The following is a 26,384-nucleotide window of genomic DNA, read 5'->3' as shown; positions in this document are numbered from 1 at the left end:
TGCTTTCCTTGGCTCACGGCTCCTTCCTCTGTCTTCAGTGTCAGCAAAGTATTATCTTGCTTTAGTCATCACATGGTCTCCTTCTGCACCAAATCTCTCTCTGCCTCTCTCTTATAAGGACACTTGTGATTACAGGTAAAGCTCACCAAGATAATTCAGGAAAATCTCATCTCAAGGTCCTTAACTTAATCACATCTGCAGAGGTCCTTTTGGCATTTAAAGTAACATTCTCAGGTTTCAGAGATGAGGACCTACTCAGATATCTTTGGGGGATATTATTCAGCCAATTACAGGCATTCATATAAAACTTTTGTTTATTGAGGTATACTAGACAATTGAAGCACTTATTCAGATATTTTAAGCTAAAGTCTGTATGTCATTAAGGGAGTGATAATAATATTTATTGAGTGCTTCTTTTGTGCCAGGCACAGCTCTAAATATTGTGCAGGCTAATACCAGCAAAACAAATTATAAAGATAGGGGTTTTTTTATTCCTATTTTAAGGATGAAGAAGCTGAGGCACATAAAGTGAGATTACCAAACATGCCCAAGATCACAACTGTGTCTTTAAATTTTCCAGATTATTTGCATTGATAAACAGACTCCTTAAAATGTCATTTCCTATTGCCCATGTAGTTACTCCAGTACATTACCTAGCATTTTATAGACTTACAGTCACGATGCGTTCTTTGTATTGAGGTTATTTTCAGACAATCTTTAATTTCCTTCCTTTGATATTCTAACTTGGAATCATTTCTAAACAATAAACCACTAATCTCTTATTCTGCTCCTAGTAATCATAATCCTAATTTTCTTTCCTGAGTACCTTTCTTTCCTCCAAAGGTTCACAGAGTTTTGGATAGGGTTACATAGTAAAAGAAAGCAATTTCTCTCACCAAAGAGTCATAAGATAGATAGCAGGCCTTGGCATATGCTCAAATTCTGTTGTTACCCAACTCATTCATTGCTTTCTTCTTATGAAAGTCTTCTCTGAATGTGTTCCTCATAATTTTGAAACTTCTTTTCATACCCTTGTTTTCAATGGCCCCTCATAGGTTTACAGATGGAAATCTGTTTCCCTTATCCTTATAGGTCACCCATGTTCCTGTTTTTCTTTGTAGCAGGGGAGGGGAGAGCAAACAAAAAACAGCTCTGTCATTTAAGATCTCTCATGCCCTTCCTTAATCTTTGGAGCTTTCTCTAAACCTCAGCTGTATGATTGTATGTGAGACAAAGAAGATTATTTTTCTTTAACTTCTTTCTGGATTTTTGAAGAATGCACATTAAATCATAGAAAGTTATAGACTTTGAAGACTTAATGAAAAGTTGTTTGGTCCTAAACTCATTGAAAACAATTATGGGCTATTTTGTTTAGATAAGTTTGAGTTACCCCAAGCATGCAAGATTTGCTATGTTATTGGATTATTTCCCTTGTAACAGTTTCAGATTATATAACTGTCCTGGTCCCTTCAACTTAGCTAAGTGGAGTGACCCTGATGGTGAAAGTTTCATACACTACACTGTGTAGGAGGAAGAATAGTTTCCAGCAGACTCCGGCCTCTTAACACCTCTTAACCCATGACACTATTAGTGATTTATTACATTTCTCTCTATCCTGAACAAAGACATAAATACACCATGGTAATATTATACATAAAGAAGTGATATCTTAAGGAAATGGTGACTAATTGGCTGCAGTGATTGGTCAAGTTGTGTTCAAATGAAACATAGGAAAAGATTGATTTAATTTTTTTAACCATGAACAACACTGAGAGCAGATGATACTGAGAGAAGACACTGCACAGTCAACAGCGTCATGAAGTTGAGAAGTTAATTAATACAATATTAGAAACTCATGAGCTAATTAAAGAACCGAGACAGACACTGTACTCGTAGCTTTACATCAGTCTGAGGAACAACACTAATTGGAATAGATCTGGAGCATTACAGATATATATCCACACAAAAGAGAGAAAAGTCTGAAAGCATTGTCCTTATGACTCTAAGTTTAAGGAGATGTGTTAAAGCTTTTTAATTAAAAAGTTATTGAAGAAACATCTGAAATAGACTAGGGAGCAGGTTCCTCACGTGACTTCGCAGTTTTCAGTAGCATCAACTGTTGCAGTGAAAACAAAGATTTCTAATCTTAGAACTTGGCAGGTGAGTGAGTAACAGATTTCTCCATATAATGTTTTGATTTTTGAGAAATACATGATTTGTGACTTTTTTCTTTTGCCTGCTCCACAGTCAGTCACATATTTTATTACCCACTTGGGAAGTTGACTACAAATATTTTTAATTAAAAGAGTTCTTGGTTCTCTATTAACTGAACAGTGTCCTACACCTTTGCCTCTTTAGGGGATCTGTAAGGCAGTTCAAATCTGCAAAAGTGAGAATATCCTTGAGTGTGCTGATATTAAGATGTATGTAGGCCTGTGCATGTGTGAGTTTGAAATGGAAGAGAGGACCTAATTAAAAACTTGAGGATTTTAGTGTTAGAATTTCTTTTTGAACATCACTGGTTTCTGTCACTTTATTAATTTCTTTCTCAAGTTTTTACTTTACTGATTGCAAATGTTGGCAAGAAGGTGCAGAGTTGTTTGAGATATTTTTATACCCTGCAGCACACCATCTTAGGTTTCTTTAAGTGCAATGAATGTTGTATTAATGAGGGTTGTTGTCAACACTATGCCAATAAAACTGCCAATTAAGACAAGAAAAGGTACTCCTAGAGAATTTTTAAACATAAATTTGCTAGGTAATTGGACTATATAAAATACGTTTTAAAAAATGAATTCCCTGTTAATAAAACACTTTTGAGTCAACTGGATTCTACCTATAAACTTTGCTCTTCCTCACAGTCTCTACACCAGCCTTGCTAATATTCCTTTATTCACTTGCCCACTGCAAGTAGCCATGTGGGCCTCAGGAGCAATAAAGACTATGAGTTCACTGTTCATGTGTATATCTCCTGAAATGAGGGCAGGTAGGGAAAACATAGAGGAAATCGATTTTTGAAAATTATTTGCAAGGCTGATCTAACACACTTTACAGAATAAAAACAGAAGGTCTTTAGGATTTACATTATATGATAGGGAACACTAAGGGTATTTTTTGCTATGGTGACAAAAAGATAGAAGCCGGCACCTCAGAGAATATGGTACTTTGCCCTGACAAAGTAAATTGTGAAAATGCCAGATTTCCACACCATTACATCTTGCAGAATGAAGTCATCTAGCACCGTAAATCCTTTTAGTTGTCTTTCTTCAATAGGTCAAAGGTCCTCACTTAATGTACGTTAATGTTTAGAACACAGTATGGTTTGCTGTGAAGTATTTTATGTCTAAAACTCTTAAATACTTTCAAACAGCCTAATTGCTTTTGATTATTAACATAAATTTAAAAATCATTTCATGACCCAAATGGTTGGAATCATCTTACTTGTTTAGGAATGGTATAAAAATATCACACCCTTTGGTTAGATTATTTAACATTAAGCCAATTCAGTATGCATTTTGCCTCCATAAACTTGGTAATATCTGAAAAACTCCCTTTACACTACTGTAGACTTGGTGGCTTGATATAAGTTTCTTGTTTTCCTTCTCTATCAGAAGAAAAAAAATACTTTTTTTAAATTGCCATTTTTATTTAGGGGTCATTTAATTCTTTTCTTCCTTACAGTCTCACATAAAACATAAGAGGACTAATGTCTCTGTGTTAGTGAAGAATTTTTATATTTTAAAATCTTTTCCTTTCACATTACTCAAACTAGGTTTACCCATTCCCCCATCTACGTAATTGTCCAATACCGATTAAGTGCCTACTATGTTAGGCACTAGGACAAAAAAATAATATGTAATCTCTTCTCTTAAGCGTATCATTCAAAGTGCTAGCAGGAAACAAAATAATTTAATAAAAGGACAGTCTATAAAGGTGTGTGCAGAATTGAAGAATCAGAAAGGGATGTTGAGGTGTCCAGAGACCAGCAGCTGTGGGAAGACTAAACCATTCCTAGTCCTGAAGGGGGAAGGAGAGGAAATGGTGTTACTAGTACTTGTCAAGAGCTAGAGCTAGGGAAGCAGGGCCATGAGGCAGAAGAGTTCAGCCACTGCCAAAAACAGCACTAAGGCAGAAACTGTGAGATAATAAAGGATTGTTGTTTCAATTGCTAGATTTGGCCCTGGCCTATGTGGTTCAGTTGGTTGGGTGTTGTCTCATGCAACAAAGTGTTCTTGGTTCAATTCCCAGTTCGGGCACATGCCCAGGTTGTGGGCTCGATCTCCGGTTGGGGGTGTGCAAAAGGCAGTCAATCAATGTTTTGCTCTCACATCAATGTTTCTCTCTCTCTCCCTTTCCCTTCCTCTCTCTCTCTGAAAAATCAGTACAAAAATATTTTTTAAAAATGTGCTAGATTTGTGGAGCAATTTGTTATACAGCAATAAATAAATAATACATGGGAAGAGAGGAAACAGGGAATAAAGAGTCCAGTTCACCATTTTTACCTCCCACCATTCATTTTTGCCTTTCTGTCACATGAAGAAATGCTTGCCCAACACACAAAAGTGACACTAAGTTCCACCAGCTATCCTATAATCATGACTGATTTCAGTTCAATAATGCTCTTTCTTGAAACTTAAATGGTAATTAACCTACCATCAGAATTTTTCATATTCAGTAGCAGAGAAAGGGGGAAAGGATAACTAAGTTAACATAAGATATAGTCACTATAATATCTGCTTTTATAACTGATTATTAGACCTAAAATTATATTGGTTACTTTTTTTTCCTGTATTTTTGCTGATTGAGGTAATTTATCTGGTAGAGTGACCCAAAACTTTATTTCCACAATTTAAAATTCTTAGAGGTACTGTATTTATTGAGGTCCTACAGTTTCCCATTGACCGTTCCTATGGAAGAGTAAGAGGCTCCTTGGGGAAACCGCTGAGTTCCACACATGTTCGCCTTGCCCCTCTTGTGCCATAGTGACCCAATTTCCCCATGAAATTGGATCCAATTACCTTAGCCTACAGAGTAACCCCTTATCTTACTGTTGGAAGGAACAGGAGGAAAATGAGGGGCCCCAAATAGCCAAAGGGCTGTCTCAGCTTCTAATTTAATAGAACAATGACTTTGTTTCCTGACAAAAATTGTCCTACCTTGAGAATTAGAACTCAAAGACTTCTAAACCCTTAACTGAAATATGAGATATAACAGTGAGAGAGGTAACTCCCAACTCCACTCCTGAACCTCTATATTCTGGCTATGGGGAAAATGGCCTATGTATCTACTGTTAGTTTAAGGCATAGTACTTTCTATAGCAAAGCAACATGAATTCACCAGCTGTTGTATCAGCCTCAATGACAAAAAAGTGCCTGTTTTTTAAATATATTCAGAAGCTGTGGAATAGCCACAGGATGTGTCTATTGACTTAGTGGAGCTGATGTCAGAATGGAGTCAAGACTTCACTCATCACCTGAACTCCATAAGTCCGTACTCTGACCACTGGAACATGATAGTGCTTTGTATCCTAAGGACTAGCATTATCTCAGAGTAGCTATCTAAAAACTTCCAAAAGAACTAGGGATTTCTCTTCCCCAGTAAAAATCATCCCGATAAGTGGCCATAGGTTCTAGAAAAGCCATGAGGCCTTTTGTGGCCATATTGCAGGGCACACTCTTCCTCAAAGGGACCTGCCTGCTCCTTAATTAAAGGGCTTCAGATCTGTGAATTGGCTTAAGTCTGGGAACTGGATATGAAGCTAAGAATTCTCACTGACAACTTGTTAGTTTTTTATTTTATGAGAGTCAAGAAACACCCATCTATTTAATTCCCAGTGAAGTTATGATCAATTAGTCATTGGCACATATTCTTGCTGGTCAAAATACTTTACCACTCTGTACATTGTGTCATATTAAAATAATTGTGCCCATCTTTTCCTTAATACTCTCAAATCTCTATAAATATCAGGGAGCTCATTTTCATGGCAACATGCCCCACACACTCTGTGTGTGTGTGCGTGTGTGTATGTGTCATATACCAGTGGTTCTCAAATATGCACCAGAATCACCTGGAGGATTTGTTAAAACAAATTTCCAGGCCCCATGTCCTAGAATTTCTGATTCATTAGGTTAGGATGGGTCTTGGGAATTTGCATTTCTAAAAAGTTTTCAGGTGATGCTGATGCTGGCTGGTCCAATGCCCACACTTTGAAAACCACTGGCTTAATTCAATCTTACAGTTCATTTGCCCTGACCCAGTCTCTTTAGAATTCAGTCTAATTCATGCATGCCAGATTTTCACTTATGTAAATTGGCAAGATGATCTCCTCCCAGAGCAGATCTTCCGGTTTTCTCTCAGGTTATGCTGAGATTCAATTCTCATTATGGTCCTGGAGGCAATAAGAGGTGGTGATGAATGGGGTAGGCCTATCTTGAGGAGAACAGATACCACCTTGAGAGGCAACTGTCCCAAGTGAAGTTATTGAAAAGTTTCTCTGCAAGAAAAGACTGGTCCTCAGACAGTGGGAGAGAGCTGCTTCCTCTCAAGGCAGATTCAAGAGGATTTAGAGGTTCTACATGCTCAGTTTCACTTATGCTTTTCCAATGTTCCCCATCCCAAACCTTAGTGTTCACTTGTTCAAAGTTTAGGAAATCTTGCCTAAAACTTCCACAGAAACTTCCCTGATATTCCCTTCCATGCTTTGGTGTAAGAGTTCAAGCACTAAGCTTGTTATTTTCTTTGTATAAGCTTTACAATGTAGAGATACTCAACCCATCCCACACTTTTTTCATCATCACTGTCGCCATAGTGATCAAAAGCCACAGCCACGTGTGATCTAATGCCTTGCCCCAGCTGACACTCCAGCCAATATCAATACCAGTGATAATCTGAGTACTAGTGTTGTGCTACATGCCATGAATTACAATTTATTACTCACTTTCCTCACTTAATTACCTTCTTAGTAATCTTGTTCAAATCAAGTCACCTTATTTTTGCAAACCAATATGACCTCTCCCACAATTGCTTCCCCAATTACTTTACTTGGTGTTCACAGGAGTTCAAATGTGGTCCAGAGGTGTCTAATATAAATAGCTAAAAGGATTTTATTATAATACTCAATGAAAAATAACATTTTGAAATAAAATAATTTTCTAAGAGAATAAATGCAGCTGTAATTTAGCATCCAAATTAATTACTTTGCTTTTAATGTCTGTTATTTGTTCTTTCACCCATCAAATGCCTTTAAACACTTCTTATGCACCAGGCAAACAAACACACTGGGACTAGAAATACAGCAATAAGGAGGTGGGTAGGTTTTTCTGTTTGCCTTCCCCAAACCCACCCTTCATCTTTTTCTGTCTTTCTCTGTGCCCCAAGGGGCTAATCCTTGTGAACTATAGACAGGTTTACCTACTCTCTGACTTTCTGTGAGACTCAGCCGGTAGGAGGCACAGGTCGGGGATGGCAGGGCAGATGGAGAAGATCAGGGTATTTCTTCCTATGTGATTTCCCTTTCTTGGCGCACTATTGTGATAGTGGCTGTAACCCCCTAGTACTACAGCTCCTATTGAGTGACTTCTCTTCCATTGCTCCAGCCTCTAAAAAGGTCGAATGATGCCATTTTCTTCCCTCGGCTATTCAGGCTTACAGCTACTATTATCTTCCTAATGTTGCTAGTTTTTAGGTGTTTTTGGGTGATTGCTTAATCTTGCCCACAACTCATTTCATTCAATTCCTTTCAAATCCCAGCTTCCTGCCATTAGCTTGACTGGTACAATAGAATAGGACATTCTTTGCATTCATGAAACTGACAATATAGACATTTAATATATTATGATCGGAAAGCATGAAGTGCTATGGGACCATTTAGAGGAGTATCTTGCCTAGCCTGAGCTATCCAGGAAGGTTTGTCTTAAAAAAATCATTTAACCGCGAGTAGAGGGGCAAGTACATGCATATTTACTCTTTGGCAAATAGAGTAATCTTTTTGTATCAGAGGTCTGTGAACTAAAGCTGTTTCAGAATCTTAAAAGTGACTTTAAAGCAAACATTTGCAATATTTGTATCTGTTAGAATAAGGTAAATTTTGCCCAATTCAATTTCACAGTTAGTTTTCTTTGACCTAAAATCCTTAGAAGCCATTCCTACACATGCTTACCTGGCCACTGTCCATGCCAACTGGGAGGATTATCTCCTCCTTGAGATAGCTCAGAGGCCTCCAAATTTCAGTGACCTCTAAAGTCTCAGTGGTTTGCAACAACACAGGTTTATTTCTCAGCTGGAGGCTGTGTTTCAGGCTAGGAGAGCAATGGTTGAATAATTGCCAGTCTCTTGACAGAGGGAAAAGAGAACCAGCGAACCATGTGCTGGTTCTTAAAGGTTCTTCTTGAAAGTGACTTCTGTCACCTCTGCTCATTTCATTGGCCAAAACAAATAACATGATCACCAGGAAGAGATGGGTGGTCTCTCAGCATCCTTCCATAGGGAAGGAAAATAGAATATCTGGTGAATAGCAATAAAAGCTACTACATCTACCAGACAGGATCTTGCCAATAGGACAAAATCATTTAGTCTTGAAAAGTCTTAGGAAACAAAAGTATTTTCCATGAGATACAAAATTAATGTTGAGTTTTTAATTAGGTCTAACTGATAAGGGCAAATGTTCCTATCCATCCACACATTAGTATTCTGCACTAATAATATTAGAATATTTCAACTGATTGACAATAACTATTCTGCATTTCAAAAGAGAGCAGAATTAGGAAATACAAATTTCCTTTTGCCTGAAAGAGAAAAGGAGTCAATGATGAAGAAAAAGAAAGAAAATTCTATAAACAAATCTGGTAGGTTAATTAATTTGCTATTTATTAATTTATATCTCCACCTTTTAGTTTTTAAAATATTTGAGGGGATTTTAGAGAACAATTCTAATTATTTTCATTATCAGTATTTTGAAATATCAAATCAAATTAATATCCACTACAATTTTATAAAGAATTACTTACCTGTAAAAAGTGTTCATTTTTCCAAGTCAGAATATAGAGTTACATGCACTAAAAATAAAAATAATATTAAAATTATGTGTGTATAGAACTACTAACAAAAATTAAATGTGGAACAATTAAAATCAATATTTTTAAGGAGATACAGAAGAATATTCTTTTGTTTAACTTCTAAAACTATAATAACAGTTATGTAATGAATAATTTCAAGCATTTATTGTCTATTATTTATCAAACATTGTGATTATTTTGATTTCATGGATGCTTATATAGTATATTTTGCTTGCTTAAAAATCTTGCCTGTTTCGCCCTGGCTGGTTTTGCTCAGTGTTGTGTGCTGGTTTGAAAGGTCGAGGGTTTGATCCCCGGTCAAGGGCACATACCTGGGTTGCAGGTTTGATCCCCAGCACTGGCCCCATAGAGGGCTCATGCTGGAGGCAACCAATCAGTGTGTCTCTCCCCCCCTCCTTCTCTCCCTTACCCCCTCCCACTCTCTCTAAAAACCAATTGAAAAATATCCTCAGGCGAGAATTAAGAAAACAAAATAAAAAAAATCTTGCCTGTTTCATTTGTTATGTTTTTTATTGTGGATAAATTAAATCATACAAAATATATGTTCTCCTTCCTCATACCTTAACAGTTCTCAAATGTCACTAATTCTCTGTGTATTTGCACATGCTCAGATGCATAGATGAGAAATGAAAAGCAATATTAGAATTATGTATGTACATAATCCAAAATACACAATTGCGAAACACAATTAAATTTTAGTCTGTTGGGTTCTACAAATGGAGCAAATCCAATGTATAGGAATCTTATTGACAAAATGAAAGCTCACATTGAAAATGACCATAATTAAAATGTTATTAAATCAAATTCTAATGTATTGTTATAACTGCAATGAGAACATTTTCCAGATTTAAATTCTCTTTTCATAGACTAGTTTTTTTAGTTCATCTAGTAAATTTCTCTACTTCAGAAAAATAGAAGTTTTCCATTTAAATAAACTATTTTACTCAAATATTCCTGTTGCTGTTGAGTCACTGTTTAGAATTTAGTTTGTTGGAATTCTGAATTCATGTAATTACTCAGAAATACACAGCTGGACAGAAAGCGTTATTCATACTCTTTTGCCAGAGCCGTGGGATGCTGCTGTGAATGACTGCAGGCTGCGTGCTCCACCATGAAATAGAAATGCCAGGTGGACATGATGTTTATGATATACCCAATATTTTCAAAGCTGTAGCTGACCACTTTCAAATGACTGATTTAGAATCTAGGGTATTTATATATTTTAGAGGGGAAAAAATAGATGTATCATTGAGCCTGATTTCAGATTTTAAGCTCCTTTTACAGAGAAGTTCTCGATGAAGAGAATCAGTGGTTAAACATGTATTCTCTACATTTCTTGAGAAATATTCTTTTTCAATGAGATTCTTGAAGACTCTTTTCTTCTTTAGTGGGTTATTATTACAGCACCAGAAATTCAGAGTAATCAGTTGTCTGATTCTTAAACATATAATCTGGCTTGAAACTCAGAAAACCTGGATTCTCGTCCTAGTTCTGTCACTAACACACTGTGTAGCCAAGCACTAATCACCTGATATATCTGTGTTTCCGTTCTTTTATTTGTAAGTTAAAAAGAAAATATTTTCTTCAACCTACTTCACAGGGATCTTATTAGAATTTATGAAACAGAACTTGGAGTTTGTCAAAAGAAAGATGATCCATAAATCCACTTAATAATTACACAACACTACACATCCCACCAGACCAGAAATATCTCCTTAAATAAGGACAATGAATAAAATTATTAAGAAAAAATCTGGAAATAAACCTTTTGTAGAAAAATATTAAATATATCAATTTATCACCTTAAAAAAATCCCTAAAGTTCTTCAATAGTACATTTTGATTAAAAAAACATCTGGCAATGGAGATTAGAATTGGGTACAGATATTAGTCTTACTTCCAGTACATTAAATAAGTAACAATAAAACTCAAACAGAATTTCACCATCCATCTCCATCTTACTGAGACAGCTTGAAAGCAGAAACAAAAAGACTTGGTTACCGATTGGGGAAAGATAAGCGAGAGGGGGAAGTTAAAAATTACTTAGGAGACTAAACAGGGGACAGTATACTCAACAAACAATAAACAGGTACAGTGTGAGTTGGGGTAATGAGAATAGGAGGGCGGAATATCAAGATGATAACCTTAGTTTTTAATGTGCTGGAGATGCAGGTGCCCAGCGTTCTTGAAATTAATTACATTCCAATTCTATTTTGCAGAGGCTTCCCCTGGCCCCGTTTACCAGAATTCAGAGACCCTGATGTTCTTCATGGAAGCCTTAAAAAAATCTTTATTCTCTACTATACAGTAGTTAAAAGAATAAGTAAGATAAATCTATATGTGCTGATATAGAATGATGTCATAGATGGACTTGAAAAAACAACAGTGAATATACTCTGCTCCCCTTGGTGAAAAGTAAAAGTGATATATGCTCATGTCGTCATCAGCTCCTTCTGGAAGGACACAGAAAAGCTGGCAATGCGTCCTTGCCCCACGGGAAGCCATCCGGGGACTGGGAAGCCGAGGAGGGAGAGGGAATAATTGTATCTCTTGCTCTGAAATGTACCTTGTGTGACATGTAAATAGTCCTTTGGAATGGTGTCCGCATAGCATATTTTGTACCCATCCTTTCACTTCCAAGCCGTCTGGGTCTTCATATTTAAAGTGAGTTTCTTGTAGATAGGGTACAGTTGAATGTTTCTTTCTTCACCAGTCTTTCAACATGCATCTTAGGTGTTTAGACATTGACATTTAATATGTTATTGATATTTTTGGATTTAAATCTACCATCTTGATACTCGTATTGTCTCATCTTTTCTTCTCTCTCTCTCTTTTTTCCCCTGCCTTCTTTTGTACTAATTGAACATTTGTATATTATTCCATCTAAACTCCTTTTTGGCTTACTAGCTATGAGTGTTTGTTCATAATTTTCAGTGTTTGCTTCAGGGTTTACATGTGACAACTACTGTGACCAGTGCATGCATATATATAAATACATACATATTTAAACCCCCCTCATAATGTAAGTATAAATAGTCCTGTTTTGCAGATGAAGGAGAAACATTTTGCTGAAATTACAAATTAATGTCTCAGAGCCAGAATTCAAACCCAGGTTTGCCTCGCTCCAAAACATAATTTGTAATATTAGAAAAATATTGGAATAACTTTTCAACCTTTAAATATAATCAGAAGACTATAAGAAGGATACTTACACTAAAAATGGAATTATTATTACATTTAAAATTATTGAATATATATGTGGATATTGTAAAGGGATAAAGGGTCTAAACATAATAAATTGCCAGATTTGGAAATAAATTCAAGAATATGCTACTGTTCTCTCTCTGTCTGGAGTGGAATACAAGAAATACAGAATAACGAAGGAACTGGCCGTCTGCAGAAGTTAAACCTTACCCTTAAGGCAAAGTCTTAAAAAATGTTGCTGACAATATTGGTGTGTAATGCAAATTTCCTTTCAGATATTTATAACTCACTAGTGCCTGATTGAAATCAATACGGTATTTGAAAATGTAAGCGCCACAGAAGATGGTTTTGGAAGCTTTAGCCCCCTATAATCTCGAATACTCTCCTCAAATAAACTCACAACTTAAGTAAGAGTGTGCTTAATATACAAATGCAGTTTTAACACAAATTCCCTTGCCTCCACTTTTAACTGTATAGCCACTCCTAAAATACCCTTGAGAGGGAAATTCAAAGGTATTGTTTGGGGGGAGGTGGATGAAAAGAAGATTATACCCCAACAACAGGTGAGTATTCTAGCTTGTTTCAATTGTAAATATATATATATATATATATATATATATATATATATATATATACATTTGAGTATCTATATATACTCTATATAGATACTCATTGTGAGAAAGGAATTAATAGAATGATACCATTTATCAGGTAAAATCTATTCTATCCTTACCAATAACTTTTATTAATTAAGATATTAATTGCATATAATAAATTTAACCAATTTTAAATATACAGTTTGATGAATTTTGGTAATTGCATACAATTATGTAACCACTGCTATGATCAAGATGTAGAACAGTCCTTCACACTAAAACATCTCCTCAAGGACTTCTGTCTTTGATGACCACACCTCATCTCTGGCCCCAGGCAATATGATCCCCTTTTCATTCCTGGTAGCTTTGTGTTTTCTAGAATTTCATATAAATGGAATCCCACAAAAAGTCATATTTTGTGTTTGACTTCTTTCACTTAGCATGCTTTTGAAATTCACCCATGTTGCCAGGCAGTATCCCATGGTATGAATATACCATGATTTGTTTATCGGTTCACCAGTTAATGGAGATTTGTGTTGCTTTATATTTTTAGCTATTATAAATAATGCTGCTATGAACATATTTTTGTGTGGAGATATATATTTATTTATCTGGGGTAAATGCCTAGGAGTTAAATTGTTGGGTCATAAGGTAAAGTGAGTTTAACCTTATAAAGTACTATCAAACTGTGTTACAAAGAAGCTGTATCATTTTTGCATTCCTACTAAGAATATATGAGGGTTTTAGCTGCTCTGTATCCTTGTCAATACTTAGTATTGTTAGTATTTATAACATTAGGTATTCTAGTGGGTGTGTATTGGTATCTCATTGTGGTTTTATCAAGCAGTGTTTCAATTAAAGAGTTGTATTTCCAGGTTGTGCTTCCCTATTGGCAAAATAATTATTTGACCATGCTGGCATTGTGATCTTGGACCTCCCAGCCTCCAGAACTGTGAAAAATCAATGTCTGTTGCTTAAGCCACCCAGACTATTACATTTTATTAAAGCAGCTCAAACCAAGACAGTAAGGTTATCAACTTCCTTGTGCTCAGTGTCATCTACAAATGGGAATCACAGTGTATCCTATTTCACAGGTTTGCTGCAGTGTTTAAATGAGCCACTGCACAGAAAACACTTCAAAAAGTGTCTGGCCCATATAAGTGCCATTACTGTTAATACAGATGCATCAGACACCCATATCATGATGCCCTTATATTTATGCTCCAAATAATTACTTAATTCCTTTTTTCCTAAATCCTCACGAGGCGACCTTCTAAAGGCTTCATGTCTGCCATGCCTTCAGGGACATGTACTGACTTGAGATGTAAATCCTTTCAGTGTCTTTGAGGAGTAACTACCTGTGGTGGTTTTTCTTTGATTATCTGAGTCTTCAACAATTGGTACATCATTGAAATGTGCTGCCAAGGGAGCAGAATTCATGACAGCTTGCAACTTTTTTATTACCAGCAACAGCGTTCGGCTATGGACAGTTTCCACTAAGTAAACTGGCAAGGCATTGAGATTTTTTTGAGGCTGATTTTCTATTCACCTATTTTGTTGGCTCTACAAACTAATTCACAGAGTCATTCATATGTAACAGTTTGAGACTTCAGGAAGTGAGCTCACAAAGGCCTCTGAAAGGTGAATCTTGGGCAGTCATTTCAATGTTGTATAAAATGAATTACTTTAAACTCTACTTGTTGACATTGACCGGGCTGTAGTGACCTTTACACTATCTATGCAGAACACTATGCATGCAGGGGTCTTACTAAGCCAAGTTCTTTTGAAATTTAGGTAAATTACTCATAGGCAAATGGACATTACTAGTTAAAAATAAGTTTTCCCTATTAACTTATGAGTCTTCTTAAAAACAGTTTACCAGGATTCAATATTAGTATATTACTATGTTCAGGATTAGTATATTTGGAAGTAAATTAAACCATTTCCTTAAAAATACTATGTTTATAACTTACTTTCATGAATACAGATGGACTTTCCTTGAAATACTACTAGTTTGAATGAACTCTTCACTCGACATTTCTTACTCCAACAGTGCATAATGTCAAACAAACAATGTAACCATTTCTTCTCCTTATTATGTTATTTTGTGAGTCATTCTGTCTTGGTGGGGCAGCCATGGAGGTAACCCATTCAGATCTCTTTTCAAACATACCTGCAGTAGTGAGCACAGATGCCTGGCAGCTTTCAACTGTCACACTTTTGGACCCACTGTGGAGTTCATGGCAGGCCATGCCTCCCCTGGGCTGCTCCTAGTCTTTGAGCACAGTAGGGGCATTAACCTGGCCTTTCCTACAAGCACAGCTTCAGCTGGCACCAGTAACTCTACAGGCACAGAGTCCCATGCAGCAGAGAACTGAATAAGAAAATCCACTTTACAGAGAAGGAAGTGTGGGAGTGGGCCCATAACCATGGGATCTGTCTTATCATATACTCTACTACATGAAGCTGGCCTCATAGAGTGCTTGAAAGGCTGACTGAAGTAAGAGCTAACTCAGCAGCTCAGAGACAAAAATTTGCAAAGATGTTACACCATTTCTCAGGACATAGTACAGTCACTAAATCAGAGATCTCTATATGGCACTGTATCTCCAATACAAAGGATATCTGGATCTGAGAGCCAACAGGTGAGAGCAAGAATGGCCTCATTTTATAGTCCTTCCCAATGACCCACTGGGGAACTCTGGACTTCTCCTCCTAACTCTGGGCTGGGCAGAGTCAGAGATCCTAGTCTTCAAAGACTTTCTCTTTTGCCAGGGGTCACAGCAGTGATCCATTAAACTACAAGCTATCTAGTAGTAGGACACTTTTAACTCTTTGCATCCAGGGACCAGCAAGCAGAGAGAATTGACTCTGATTAGCAGGAAGAGATCGGGCTGCTTTTGCACAGTGGAGTCAAGGAGAAATACATGTAGAAGTGGAACCCAGGTGATCTACTTGGGTGCCTGCTGGTATTTCCTTGCCCACTGGTAACTGTGAATGAACACATGCAGAAACCCCAGAGTAAGGTGAGTATGATGACCACAGCCTAAGACCCCTTAGGAATGAATGTTTAGGTGGTACGACCAGGTAAGTCAGCAAGATCTGCGGAGGCCATAGCTGAGAGAGGGGGGATACGAGTGCATAGTGGAGAACAGAAGAATAGCCCCAAACGAACTGCGATGCCAGGGACTATAGTTTGTCCCGTTAATCTCCCCTTTCTAAGTTTACCCTTAGCAACAGGAAGGGGCTCATAGGAATCAGCCAGGGGCATTTTTATGAACTGATTGATCGTTTCCAGCTGAAGCACTTTCGGACCCAACCCGAGTTTGCACTAGACCCAACTTTACCTGCACTGCTCTCGGTCAGTGAGTGAGCACAGTGACTGAGGACAGTAGAAACACTACAACGGTGCTGTTCCTCACCAACTTTGGGTTCTCCATCTCTTCCTGCTAATCAGAGTCAATTCTCCCTGCTGGCTGGCTCCTGGATGCAAAGAATTAAAAGTGTCCTACTACTAGATAGCTTGCAGTGGACAACTCTAGCTCAGGACTCCCCGTTGGTGTGGATGAGACTTTCAGGATTATGCTGCAACCTGGGGTTCTCTGCACTCGCTCTTCCTTCCTGTCTGCTTTCCCGGATTCCAACGTGCATTCTGATCTCAGGTGCCCTGCCTCTCCTCCTTTCTCTCCTTTTTTTTAATGTTAATCTTAGAGAGAGGAAGGGAGGGGGAGAGAGAGAGAAACATTGATCGGCTGCCTCCTGCATGGGCCTGGACCCAGGATCAAAGCCGCCACAGTTTGGTGTGCTGAACAATGCTCCAACCAACCGAGCCACGCGGGCCGGGGCTCCTTTTATCCTTTGGTCATTTCCTCTAACCAATCTCTTGCACATCTAATCCTTTCTTGGTGTTTGCTTCTCAGAGGACTGAAACTGACACAGTGTTGTTTTCGAATTTCAGCAAAAGAAAATGACACCCGCATAAGGTGATTAGAATGACTCCAGGAAGGTCTTCAGTGGGAAGAGTTAGAATATAACCTAACCTTTAGTTTCTAATAGAACTCTTTTTGGGGTCAAGAATTGCTCTGATTTGTTCCATCAGCTATTTTTAAAACGCCTCTACAAATATGTATGGTTCTAAGAATACAGCTGGTGGCTGGGTTAAGGCCATTCTGATATATGTTGATTTCAGAACTGCAGATACGTCTACTAAGCTGGAACAGATTGAACCCACTACTTGTACATTGGCCCTGATGGTCCATTCAAGCGCAGAGCCTTTGGGTGGTAACTCTGAGAGGGAGGTGCTAATGTGAGGAAATATAAAAATTTTTAAGTAGACACAACATATGTAGTAGTGTTACAATAGGGCAACCAGATCATTTTATTAAGTGACAAAATTCAGATTGAAAGCTTCAAAAAGGAGAGGAGAGATGATTAGGAAAACAGTCCTTTAAGAGGGTGAGGGGGACCGGAGAAGTGATACTTAATAAAAAGACATTACTTAAGCCCGGCCAGCGTTGCTCAGTGGTTGAGCATCAACCTATGATCCAGGAAATCGCAGTTTGATTCCCAGTCAGGGCACATGCTCGGGTTTTGGGCTCAATCCCCAGTGGGGGGCGTGCAGGAGCCAGCAGATCAATAACTCTCTCATCATTGATGTTTCTCTCTCTCTCCCTCTCCCTTCCTCTCTGAAATCAATAAAGATATATATTTAAAAAAAAAAAAAAAAAAGGAATTACTTAATACCAAGGCACTAGGATGAGTCAAGAGAGCAACACCATCAAGCCAAAGACTGGGTGCCCTTGGAGAATAGTCTCAATACGTTTGCTAACATATAGTTTAATTCCAGGATATAAGAACTGTAATATATTTGTTGAGAATGTCTTAAAATAAAGCTTATAAAGCTTAGTTGCCAGAGAGAAACAAAAATCATCATAATCTTAAGGATGAAGTTTTAGGAAGAGAATCTTAGTATTTCTTCTCTCCATCTTCTCTTGGCAAGTGGCAAGAAAAAGATATTCCTTGGTGGAAAATGTAGAGGAGACATTGGGGTTGTTCTAAATCTGTTTCATCAAAATCACTCACCATGTTAATTATTTCTAATTCACACGATCTCCTTAGAAACGATGGCAAACATACCAGAGTAACCTTCCTGGTGTTGAAATACCTCATTTTGATTTTCTATAACCCTGAATAATCTGGCATCATCCTGCCCATCCAATCTATCTTCCCCTCTCTTCAATATGCCCTCACCACTCATGGGACTGGTCTCTCCACTGGGGCTCAGCACACCACACTCATTTCTGTGTAGGGGAAGAAAAATTCTCGTCTACCCTCTTTTGGTATATAGCTGGGTATAAGAATTAAACTGACGTAAAACAGATGAACAGGCAAAAGCATACAAGTTTTATTAAAATTTCTTACATATATACAGGAGGCTTCACAACAGAATTAAGGCCCTCCCCCCTCCAAAAAAAAAATGGCGAAACACAAATGCTTTTATAGTAGGCTGAACAAAAAGAAGCAATTGTGGAAATGTAACTAAACTATGTGGAGGGGCTAAAAGAGTTATTTGAACAAGTTTTATTTGTACAGATTTCTTTCCTTTCCGCCTCAGTTCCCTGATTCTGTCTCTGGTGATAAGAATGTCTTCTTTCCTCCAGGGACAGGGAGGGCACCTTTTACATGGGAATTTTATCTCCTGCTTTCAGAAATAAAAAGGAGGGTCACAGTTTTTTCTTGCATCTGCTGTTTCTCAATCAACTGTAAGTTAAAATAATCAATATGCCAAAGCTGCAGATTTTGAGGGGACATACTGTGGACTCCTTCACATGTCTGTTACCTTTATTTGTAAGGTCCACTCGCCTCATATTCATTTCTGCCAGCCTCTCAAGTTCTGTCCTTATTCTAGCATTTTTCCTGTGGAGTCACCTCTTGGGGCTCTTTCTATATACATTACATACTTGTCACTTTCAAAATAAGCCCTCATGTATTGTAAATTTTTATTAAATGCATTTGTCTTATCTCCCCAAGTAGACTGCACACTCCTTAAATACTTGACTCATTTGGTAAATATCCACAATTGCAGAATTTTAAAACTGCATCATTTTAGATGCTGAAACTGGTATGCAGACTGTCAGTCTCCACTCTAGTAACCCCATACCAAGAGTATTGGAGTTAATGAGACTATTACAGTATAATAAAATTGAATGTTTCCTATACACTAGGTTCAATTCCACATTCCTTACATATATTAATTTTTTTAATTCACGACATTGGCAGCATCCTTCATGGCTTTCTTTTTCTCAAGTCTCCTAACTCATCCAGTTTCATTGGCTCTACATTCAACATAGCGCTGGAATCCTCCCACTTCTCACCAAATTCACTAGCACATTCTGGTTCCAGGCCCCGTCATTTCTTTCCTGGATAGTTGTATTCTCTGAATAGTTGTATTCGCAAGACAGCACTCTATAAACCTCTTTTCAAAACCCTGCAATGGCCGCCCACTTCACTCAAAGTAAAAGATAAAGTCCTTATGGACGCTAAGACCCAATATAATCTTCTCCCTCCCTCCCTCCATCACTGGACCCTCACCTCCCACTACCCTTGGCCTTGCTCACTCTGTGCTCCAGCCACGCCGGCTGACCTTGTTCTTGCCGGCTGACCTTGTTCTTCCACCAAAACACAATGCACTGTAGAAGTTCAGGATATGCTTTGTGTATGCAGATTATTTTGAGCTAAAGGCAACCCAGATCCTGTGGGCTGGATACAAACTTCTGCTCAGCCTCCTTTAATTACCAGAAAGAATTTGAATTAGGGACCTTGCCCCATAAGATTATCAGAGGTAACCTTTTCTGACCTATCTATAGGTCAAGGTAAACTCCTAATCACTGAACATCTTCTCTTCTTAATGTCCTGCAATGACCCTCTGAAGAGCAAGGTGCCTCGCTTCATCCTTAGCTCAGAATGCCATATATACTTCGTTTTCTTTCTGTCTCTGAACCTCTCATGTATGTGGGGTCCCCATATGTAGGTAGGTAGTTAAATTTAGTTTCTCTTGTTAATGTTCTCACATAGATTTAATTATTAAACCCTGAAAAAAACAAAGGAGGGTAAAGTTTCTTCCTCCCCTGCTGCACCTAGGGTCTTGGCTCTAGCTTTTTTCTTCTGTGCAGAGCAGTCCCCGGTTTTACACAGCTAACTCCCCCCAAGTTGGTTCAACTTTCCCCTTATTAATAAGTCCCACCTTGATGCTCTATTTAATTCCGCAACTTGCCCTTCTACCTCGTCCCTGATACCTCTCAACCTCTACTTGTACAGCTCTCACCACTTTTTAGCATGCCGTAGAATTTTTTAGCTGTATCTTGTCTGCTCTCACGCCTCCATATAAACTCCACGAGGGGCGTGATCCTTGTTTTTTATTCGTGCATGTATCCCAAGGGCCTACAACGGTGGATGGCACGTGAAAGGCAATAAATACTTGGTGAGCGAACCTAGAGGCCAGATTTTCTCTCTGCAAGGCCGCTGCGCTTCGGCGACGGGCCCTACGCGGCTCCTCAGCTCCCCGTTACCCAGGGGCCCGAACCCCCTTGAGCCCAGGGGTCCCGGCCTAGCTCCAGACTGAGGTCTGGAGGGCAGAGGAGACATAAGCTAAAACAGTAAAGGGCGCAGTTCGTTTCTTGGGGGTGCTGCGGCAGTAAGGGCAAACTTCCTCTCCCTTTGCACAGCCACAGGCGCCTCACCCGCAGCGTAAGGGATTCTGAACTTTCTCGCATCCAAACCAACCCGTCTCGGCGGCGGTCGGGCTCGGCGACGCGGCTTTGCCCTTCTCTCGGCAGCCTCAGTGCCCTCACTTAGGTGGTTACGCACTGCCTAAACGCCATGTTTTCTGGGCCGGGAGGTCCCCGCCCCAGGGACAAGGCGCCAACGTCGCCCATCCTCTCCGGCCAGGTGTCCCGCAGCAGCCGCAGGGACCGCACGGCCGGTCCGCCGACAGGCAGCGGAGCGAACACCTGGGGCTGAGGCCCCGCCGTGCGTCAGCCTGGGCGCGGCTGCGATGACGTCAAAGCTCGCGCCCGCCGCACGCACGCGCACTGCGCCCAGCATGAGGGTCGCGGCTCTGATCAGGTAACGTGGCGCTGGTGCCACCTTCTTCTTCCCCTGCCAGCCTGAAGTTCCTTTCTCTTGATGGGCGTGAAGTGCCGCCGCAGCCGCCCTCGGTGACGAAAAGAGTCTGTCTGTGCAGGAGCCGCGTGTCGGGGTTCAGGCCGCAGGAAGAGGCGGAGCCTTTGGGCTACCCGGCCCGGCCGTCTGGGGCTCGCGCCCCTCCTCTCAGCCAGTCGCCGCCCCTTTGTTGTTCTGTCCCTCAAACTTGGATTTACATTGGATTCACGTGGGGAACTTTAAAATCTACTGATGCTTGGGTCTCATGGCCGGAGTTCTGGTTTAATTAGCCGGCCGCGGCCTGGGGTCGGCTTCCTAAAAGCCGTAATTGATGGGAAATCTGCGAGCCGCTGCTTGACTACTCGGCTACCTCAGCCCTTCTGCTTTCTCCGTTCTCTTCTGTAGTAATCTTCAGCCTTCCATTCCGTCCGGTCCCCGGGTCCTGCCTTCCACCTTAGGCTGTTTATGTCCCCGCCCCTTCTACGGAAGTCCAGCTCTCCCCCACCTGCCCCGAGGTGTGTTGCTTATGACAGGGATGTATTTTACCTTGGCGCTCAAGGACAGAGATGGAATTGTACCAGTGTTGTTTTTTAATTTATTTTTTTGTTGACAGTATTACAGATGTCCCCCATTTTCATCCCCTCTGTCCCCCTTCATCCAGCCCTTCCCCCACCCCCAGGCCTTCACCACACGATTGTCTGTGTCCCTGGGCTATGCATATATGCATATGAAGAAGTTCTTAAGTTAATGTTTTCCCGCCCCCCACCCACACACACCCCCACGTCCCTAAATCTTGTTGCTGTTGCTTCAGACACACATTGTTTGCTTTTAGGATGACCTTATGGTAACATTTCATGTTCCAAAAGGAGTTTTATTTATAGTAACCCGTCATATTTAGATATCTAAAGTAAGTCCTATGACAGAGGCAGGCCAGTTAAAAGAATCTGTAATTGAAGCAAAAGCGAACACAATAACAACATTAAAAAGAGGACTTCAGGCCCAGTAGCTTAGCAGTTGAGCATCAACCTATGATCCCCGAGATCACAGGTTCAGTTCAGGTCAGGGAACATCCAACAGGGCACATGCCAGGGTTGAGGGCTTGATCCCCAGTACGGGGTTGCAGGATGCAGCCAATCAATGACTCTCTCATCATTGATGTTTCTATCTTTCCCTCCCTCTCTCTGAAATCAATAAAGACATTTTTTTAAAAGGGGGCGGGGGGAACTTAGGCTACTTGTATTTTGTTTGATGAGATTTGGATCACTGTAGAGTGCCTGAGCTACATTGCAGCCATGCAGTTTCTTTGTAAACCCATTGAAGATTTCATGTTGTTCAATACCCTAGGTAGTTGCTACTGACCTGTTAAGGCCTTGACATAACACTAGACCCTTCTGGAGTGACTGGAATATTCCAGTTTCTTTTATTTCAATGCCATTTTTAGGAGACTATAATGTCAAAAAATATTGTCATTCAGTGAATTTCTTCTGTAAAATGAATGATTAAGTTTTGACCATTGTGGTCTTCATTTGATCTACATAGAGTAAAAAGTAGTCCAGGAAACGAGTAATTCACATTCATAAGCAGTTTGCTAAAAGTTTAACTATTAAGGAAACACCAACTGAAGACTCAGAAATCTGGGAGGGAAGGAGAGAAGATTGGTATAATCCATTACACTAAATATTCTGTAACGTGTATATATTACTTTTATAATAAAAAAGCAGATTACAAAAGACATTGTTGGAAAATACTTGCTAAACTGTAAGATCTGTATAAATGTTAGGAGATATATTGTAGGTATGTATATATAACTACATACATATGAATATGAAGACATACATAGTACCTATATGTGCATTTATGTGCATATATTCTTGAATATGTATGGAGTTAAATACAGTGAATCTGCTGTATTTGCAATAAATGTGTGTGTGTGTGTACTAAAGTGAGAGATATGTGTGTTTTAGGGAATAAGTGAAACCAAGATCCTTACATATCTTTAGACCATAAAGAACGTTATTTTCTTAATACACAAAAGATAGTCATTGAATTTTACAGTTGAATGACACCTTGAGGATTAGCTAGACCATTCTTTAATTTTATAATGAAGTATGTAAACACAAACACATTGAGTAATTTAGCTTAGTATTCCACTGATCTGTTGGACTTTTAACATAACATATCCTAATATACTTTGTGACTTTTCAGGGGGTAAGATACTCTGTATTTCCCAAACTTATTTGACCTTGAAAACCATTGGACAGTAGTGTTCCACAGAACACAATTTGGGAAATACTATTTTAAAACCATATTTGAAAGCTTAGCATTTTAAAATATAAATTCTGATTGTGGATGTATATTGTTTAATCTTTAATATTGTAAGGAATTAGAATTGTGGAGATATACCCTTTAATCTTAACTATTCTATATATTTTAAAGAATTAGATATTTTTGTGCTACAGAAATGAAACTGTGAAGTTCAGTAGGGAGGTTGTGCAACACAGATTTATGGTAATGTCAGAATCTGAGAAAAGGGAGAGTGATGTGTAATTTCACTTTGATTCTTACAGTCTCTCCCCTTGAGAAGTTCTGGAATGACAGTTGATACTGATCAGAATGTAGTAGAGGCAGACGAATGTTGGGAACTAAAAAGGCAAAAAGGCCACCTTCTAGAATAAAGTCTCTTTTAGTTCCTTGGGCTCTGAAAAGGTCTAATCATTGCCTGAGGTACATTTGCAGATCTTAAGCAAAAATTGGAAAGCAGGGAAGAGAGGCAATAATAAAGGAAGAAACATGCATAGTGAGAAACAGAGTATAAAACCCAATAGCACAGAGTTTGCCATTCAACCTTGTTACAGATGAAGTACCACTTGTTTTGACTAAGTGATTTGCCTACACCTTAGGTAAATTTGGTGGCAGAATTTAGAAGTTTTTTGTGTTTTTTTGTCCTTAGAATATTTTTTTCCATTGCTTTTCAGGGAGACTGGAAGGGAGAGAGAGAGAGAAAAAAACCATAAATGTGAGACACATTGATTGGTTGCCTCCAACACGTGCCCCAACCAGGGCCGAGATCAAGCCTGCAACTGAGGCACATGCCCTTGTCCGAAATCAAACCTGGGACCCTTCAGGGCTGACTCTCTAACCACTGACCAAAACCGGCTAGGGCTGGAACTTCTTTTTAATTTGTTAATTAGATTTGTGCTCAAGCCTTATTCTGCCATCATATAATGATAGCTGAAAGCTGAAGTATTGATGTTTAACTTTATTGGTATAATTCAGCATTTCTATCTCTACAGAATTTGAACCCACCAACTGTGTCATACTCTGTCATTAGAGTGGGTCTCAGATTTTTAATTGTATCCTTTAATTGGTGATGGAGGCCAGTTAGATTTCTTACAGTGGAACAGATGTTTTTCTACCTTTTTATAGAGAATTTCACCTAAAGAATATTATAATAAGTATTTACCTGGAATATAAGCTTAAATAATTTTATTTGCAAAGCAATTTGTATATTAAGTAAAGCTACTACGATCACAAACCAAAGAGTTATATTTTGTTTAGAATGGTCTTTGTGATAATGGCATATAATTTCATAAGCTCTTGTGAGTATATTCCTTAGACATTCAGATTTGTTTGCTCAGTTTGCTTATGCCATCAAAACTGCATGTGTTTTTTTTGCATTCTAAATGTAAGGTAGTCCCTCAGATTCTGAAGAGCAGAATAAATAATGTGTTCTATTTTGATATCTAATGATTCTATGTTGAATAATGGTCATTAATCTGATACTTATCTCTATTTATTTTTCAGTGGTGGGAAGGACAGCTGTTACAATATGATGCAGTGCATTGCTGCTGGACATCAGATCGTTGCTTTAGCAAATCTAAGACCAGCTGAAAACCAAGGTAAGTGTATACCTGTATTGGAAATTGTCTAAGTAACTGAATCTCCAACTTCATTATTACATTCTGTTGTATACAGTATGCAAAAACATAAAAGGAACTAATATATCTTTAGTACCTATTAGGTGCTAAGTTCAATGCTAAGTGTTTTCAATTACATGTTCTTTAATTCTCACAAGAACTCCTAGAGAGTTTTATTCGACGTAAATGTGAGAGAGACACATTGATTGGTTGCCTCCAGCACGTGCCCTGACCAGGGCGGGGGATCAAGCCTGCAGCTGAGTCACATGCCCTTGTCCTTGGTAAAATAGCTGGAACAAACTTGCAGAGCTGAGACTTGAACCCGCTTACTTCACACTGCCCCTCCATGACAACACATTTCCAAGTGTTGCAGGGAATACACAGGTAAATAAGATAGAGCTTCTAGGAGCTTGGGAAATAAGACATATATTGATAAATGATAATGATAATTTTGTATTATTTAAAAAATTCAATTTAGCTATCTTAGATGTAAGCTAAATGTGTGAGACTTGATAGAGGTATAAAGTAATACAATTCTACTTTTTATTTGTGGTAACAAGGATATCCATAATTCATCCACAGACCTCATTTTAGCTACTTTTTTCAGATTACTCACCAATGACATTTTCCCAGTTAGAATTTTTTTTTCCCTTTGTGTCCATGTGTGTTTAAATTTCCTTTTTTAATACACCAGTTATATTGGATAAAGGGAAAGTACTTTAATGACCTTAAACTAACTAATTACATCTGCAACGACCCTATATCTAAATAAGGTTATATTTTGAGGTACTGGATGTTAGGACTTCAGAATAAGAATTTGAGAGGGATATAGGCAACCCTCAACAATATCTTTTGTCAATTGAGATATAATTGACATATTACATTGTAGTAGTTTTAGGTATACAGTATAATGATTTAGCATATGTATATATTGTAAAATAATCACCACAAGTTTAGTTAAATCCATGACCACATGGTTACAATTATCTTTCCCAATTAGAACTTTTTTAAAAAAGAAAAATAGCCCTGGCCAGTGTGTCTAAGTGGTAGAAAGCTGGCCAGTGCACCGAACGGTCGAGGGTTCAACTCCCGGTCCAGGGCCCGTATCTGGGTTGTAGGTGGAACCCAGGCCTGATCAGGGTGCTTGCAGGAGGCAACCAATTGATGTGTCTCTCTCATATCAGTGTTTCTCTTTCTCTCCCCCCTCCCTTCCACTCTCTCTGAAAATGGAAGAAATATCCTCAGGTGAGGATTTTACCCGTAAAACTCGAGTTATTAACTGCTAAAGTGTAATAGGGAGAGATTAACACTTGTCTAAGTTTGTTTGTTACTACTCATACTTCTAGTAAAATCTTTTTATCATCCACTTTTCTCATTTTCTTGCAAGACTCTATGCTTTTGCTCTACTGTCATTTTTGGCTGAATTAAATGAGT

The 26,384-nt window shown here is 38.7% G+C and overlaps 1 protein-coding gene across 1 annotated transcript in view; it reads left to right on the top strand.

Annotated features, from left to right (window-relative positions):
* Nucleotides 1-20,923: 20,923 nt before the first annotated feature.
* Nucleotides 20,924-26,384, top strand: part of DPH6 (diphthamine biosynthesis 6) — a 145,162-nt gene continuing 139,701 nt past the window's right edge. The window contains exons 1-2 of the mRNA XM_081152436.1: nt 20,924-20,997; nt 24,838-24,932. Coding sequence (XP_081008562.1) covers nt 20,927-20,997; nt 24,838-24,932 — 166 coding nt within the window. The 5' untranslated portion in view covers nt 20,924-20,926. The remainder of the gene's footprint in view (nt 20,998-24,837; nt 24,933-26,384) is intronic.

The sequence above is a fragment of the Miniopterus schreibersii genome (assembly GCF_964146895.1).
Source record: "Miniopterus schreibersii genome assembly, chromosome: 1".
NCBI lineage: Eukaryota > Metazoa > Chordata > Mammalia > Chiroptera > Miniopteridae > Miniopterus > Miniopterus schreibersii.
Note: the sequence above shows the minus strand (reverse complement) of the source record. Positions and strands in the feature narration are given on the sequence as shown.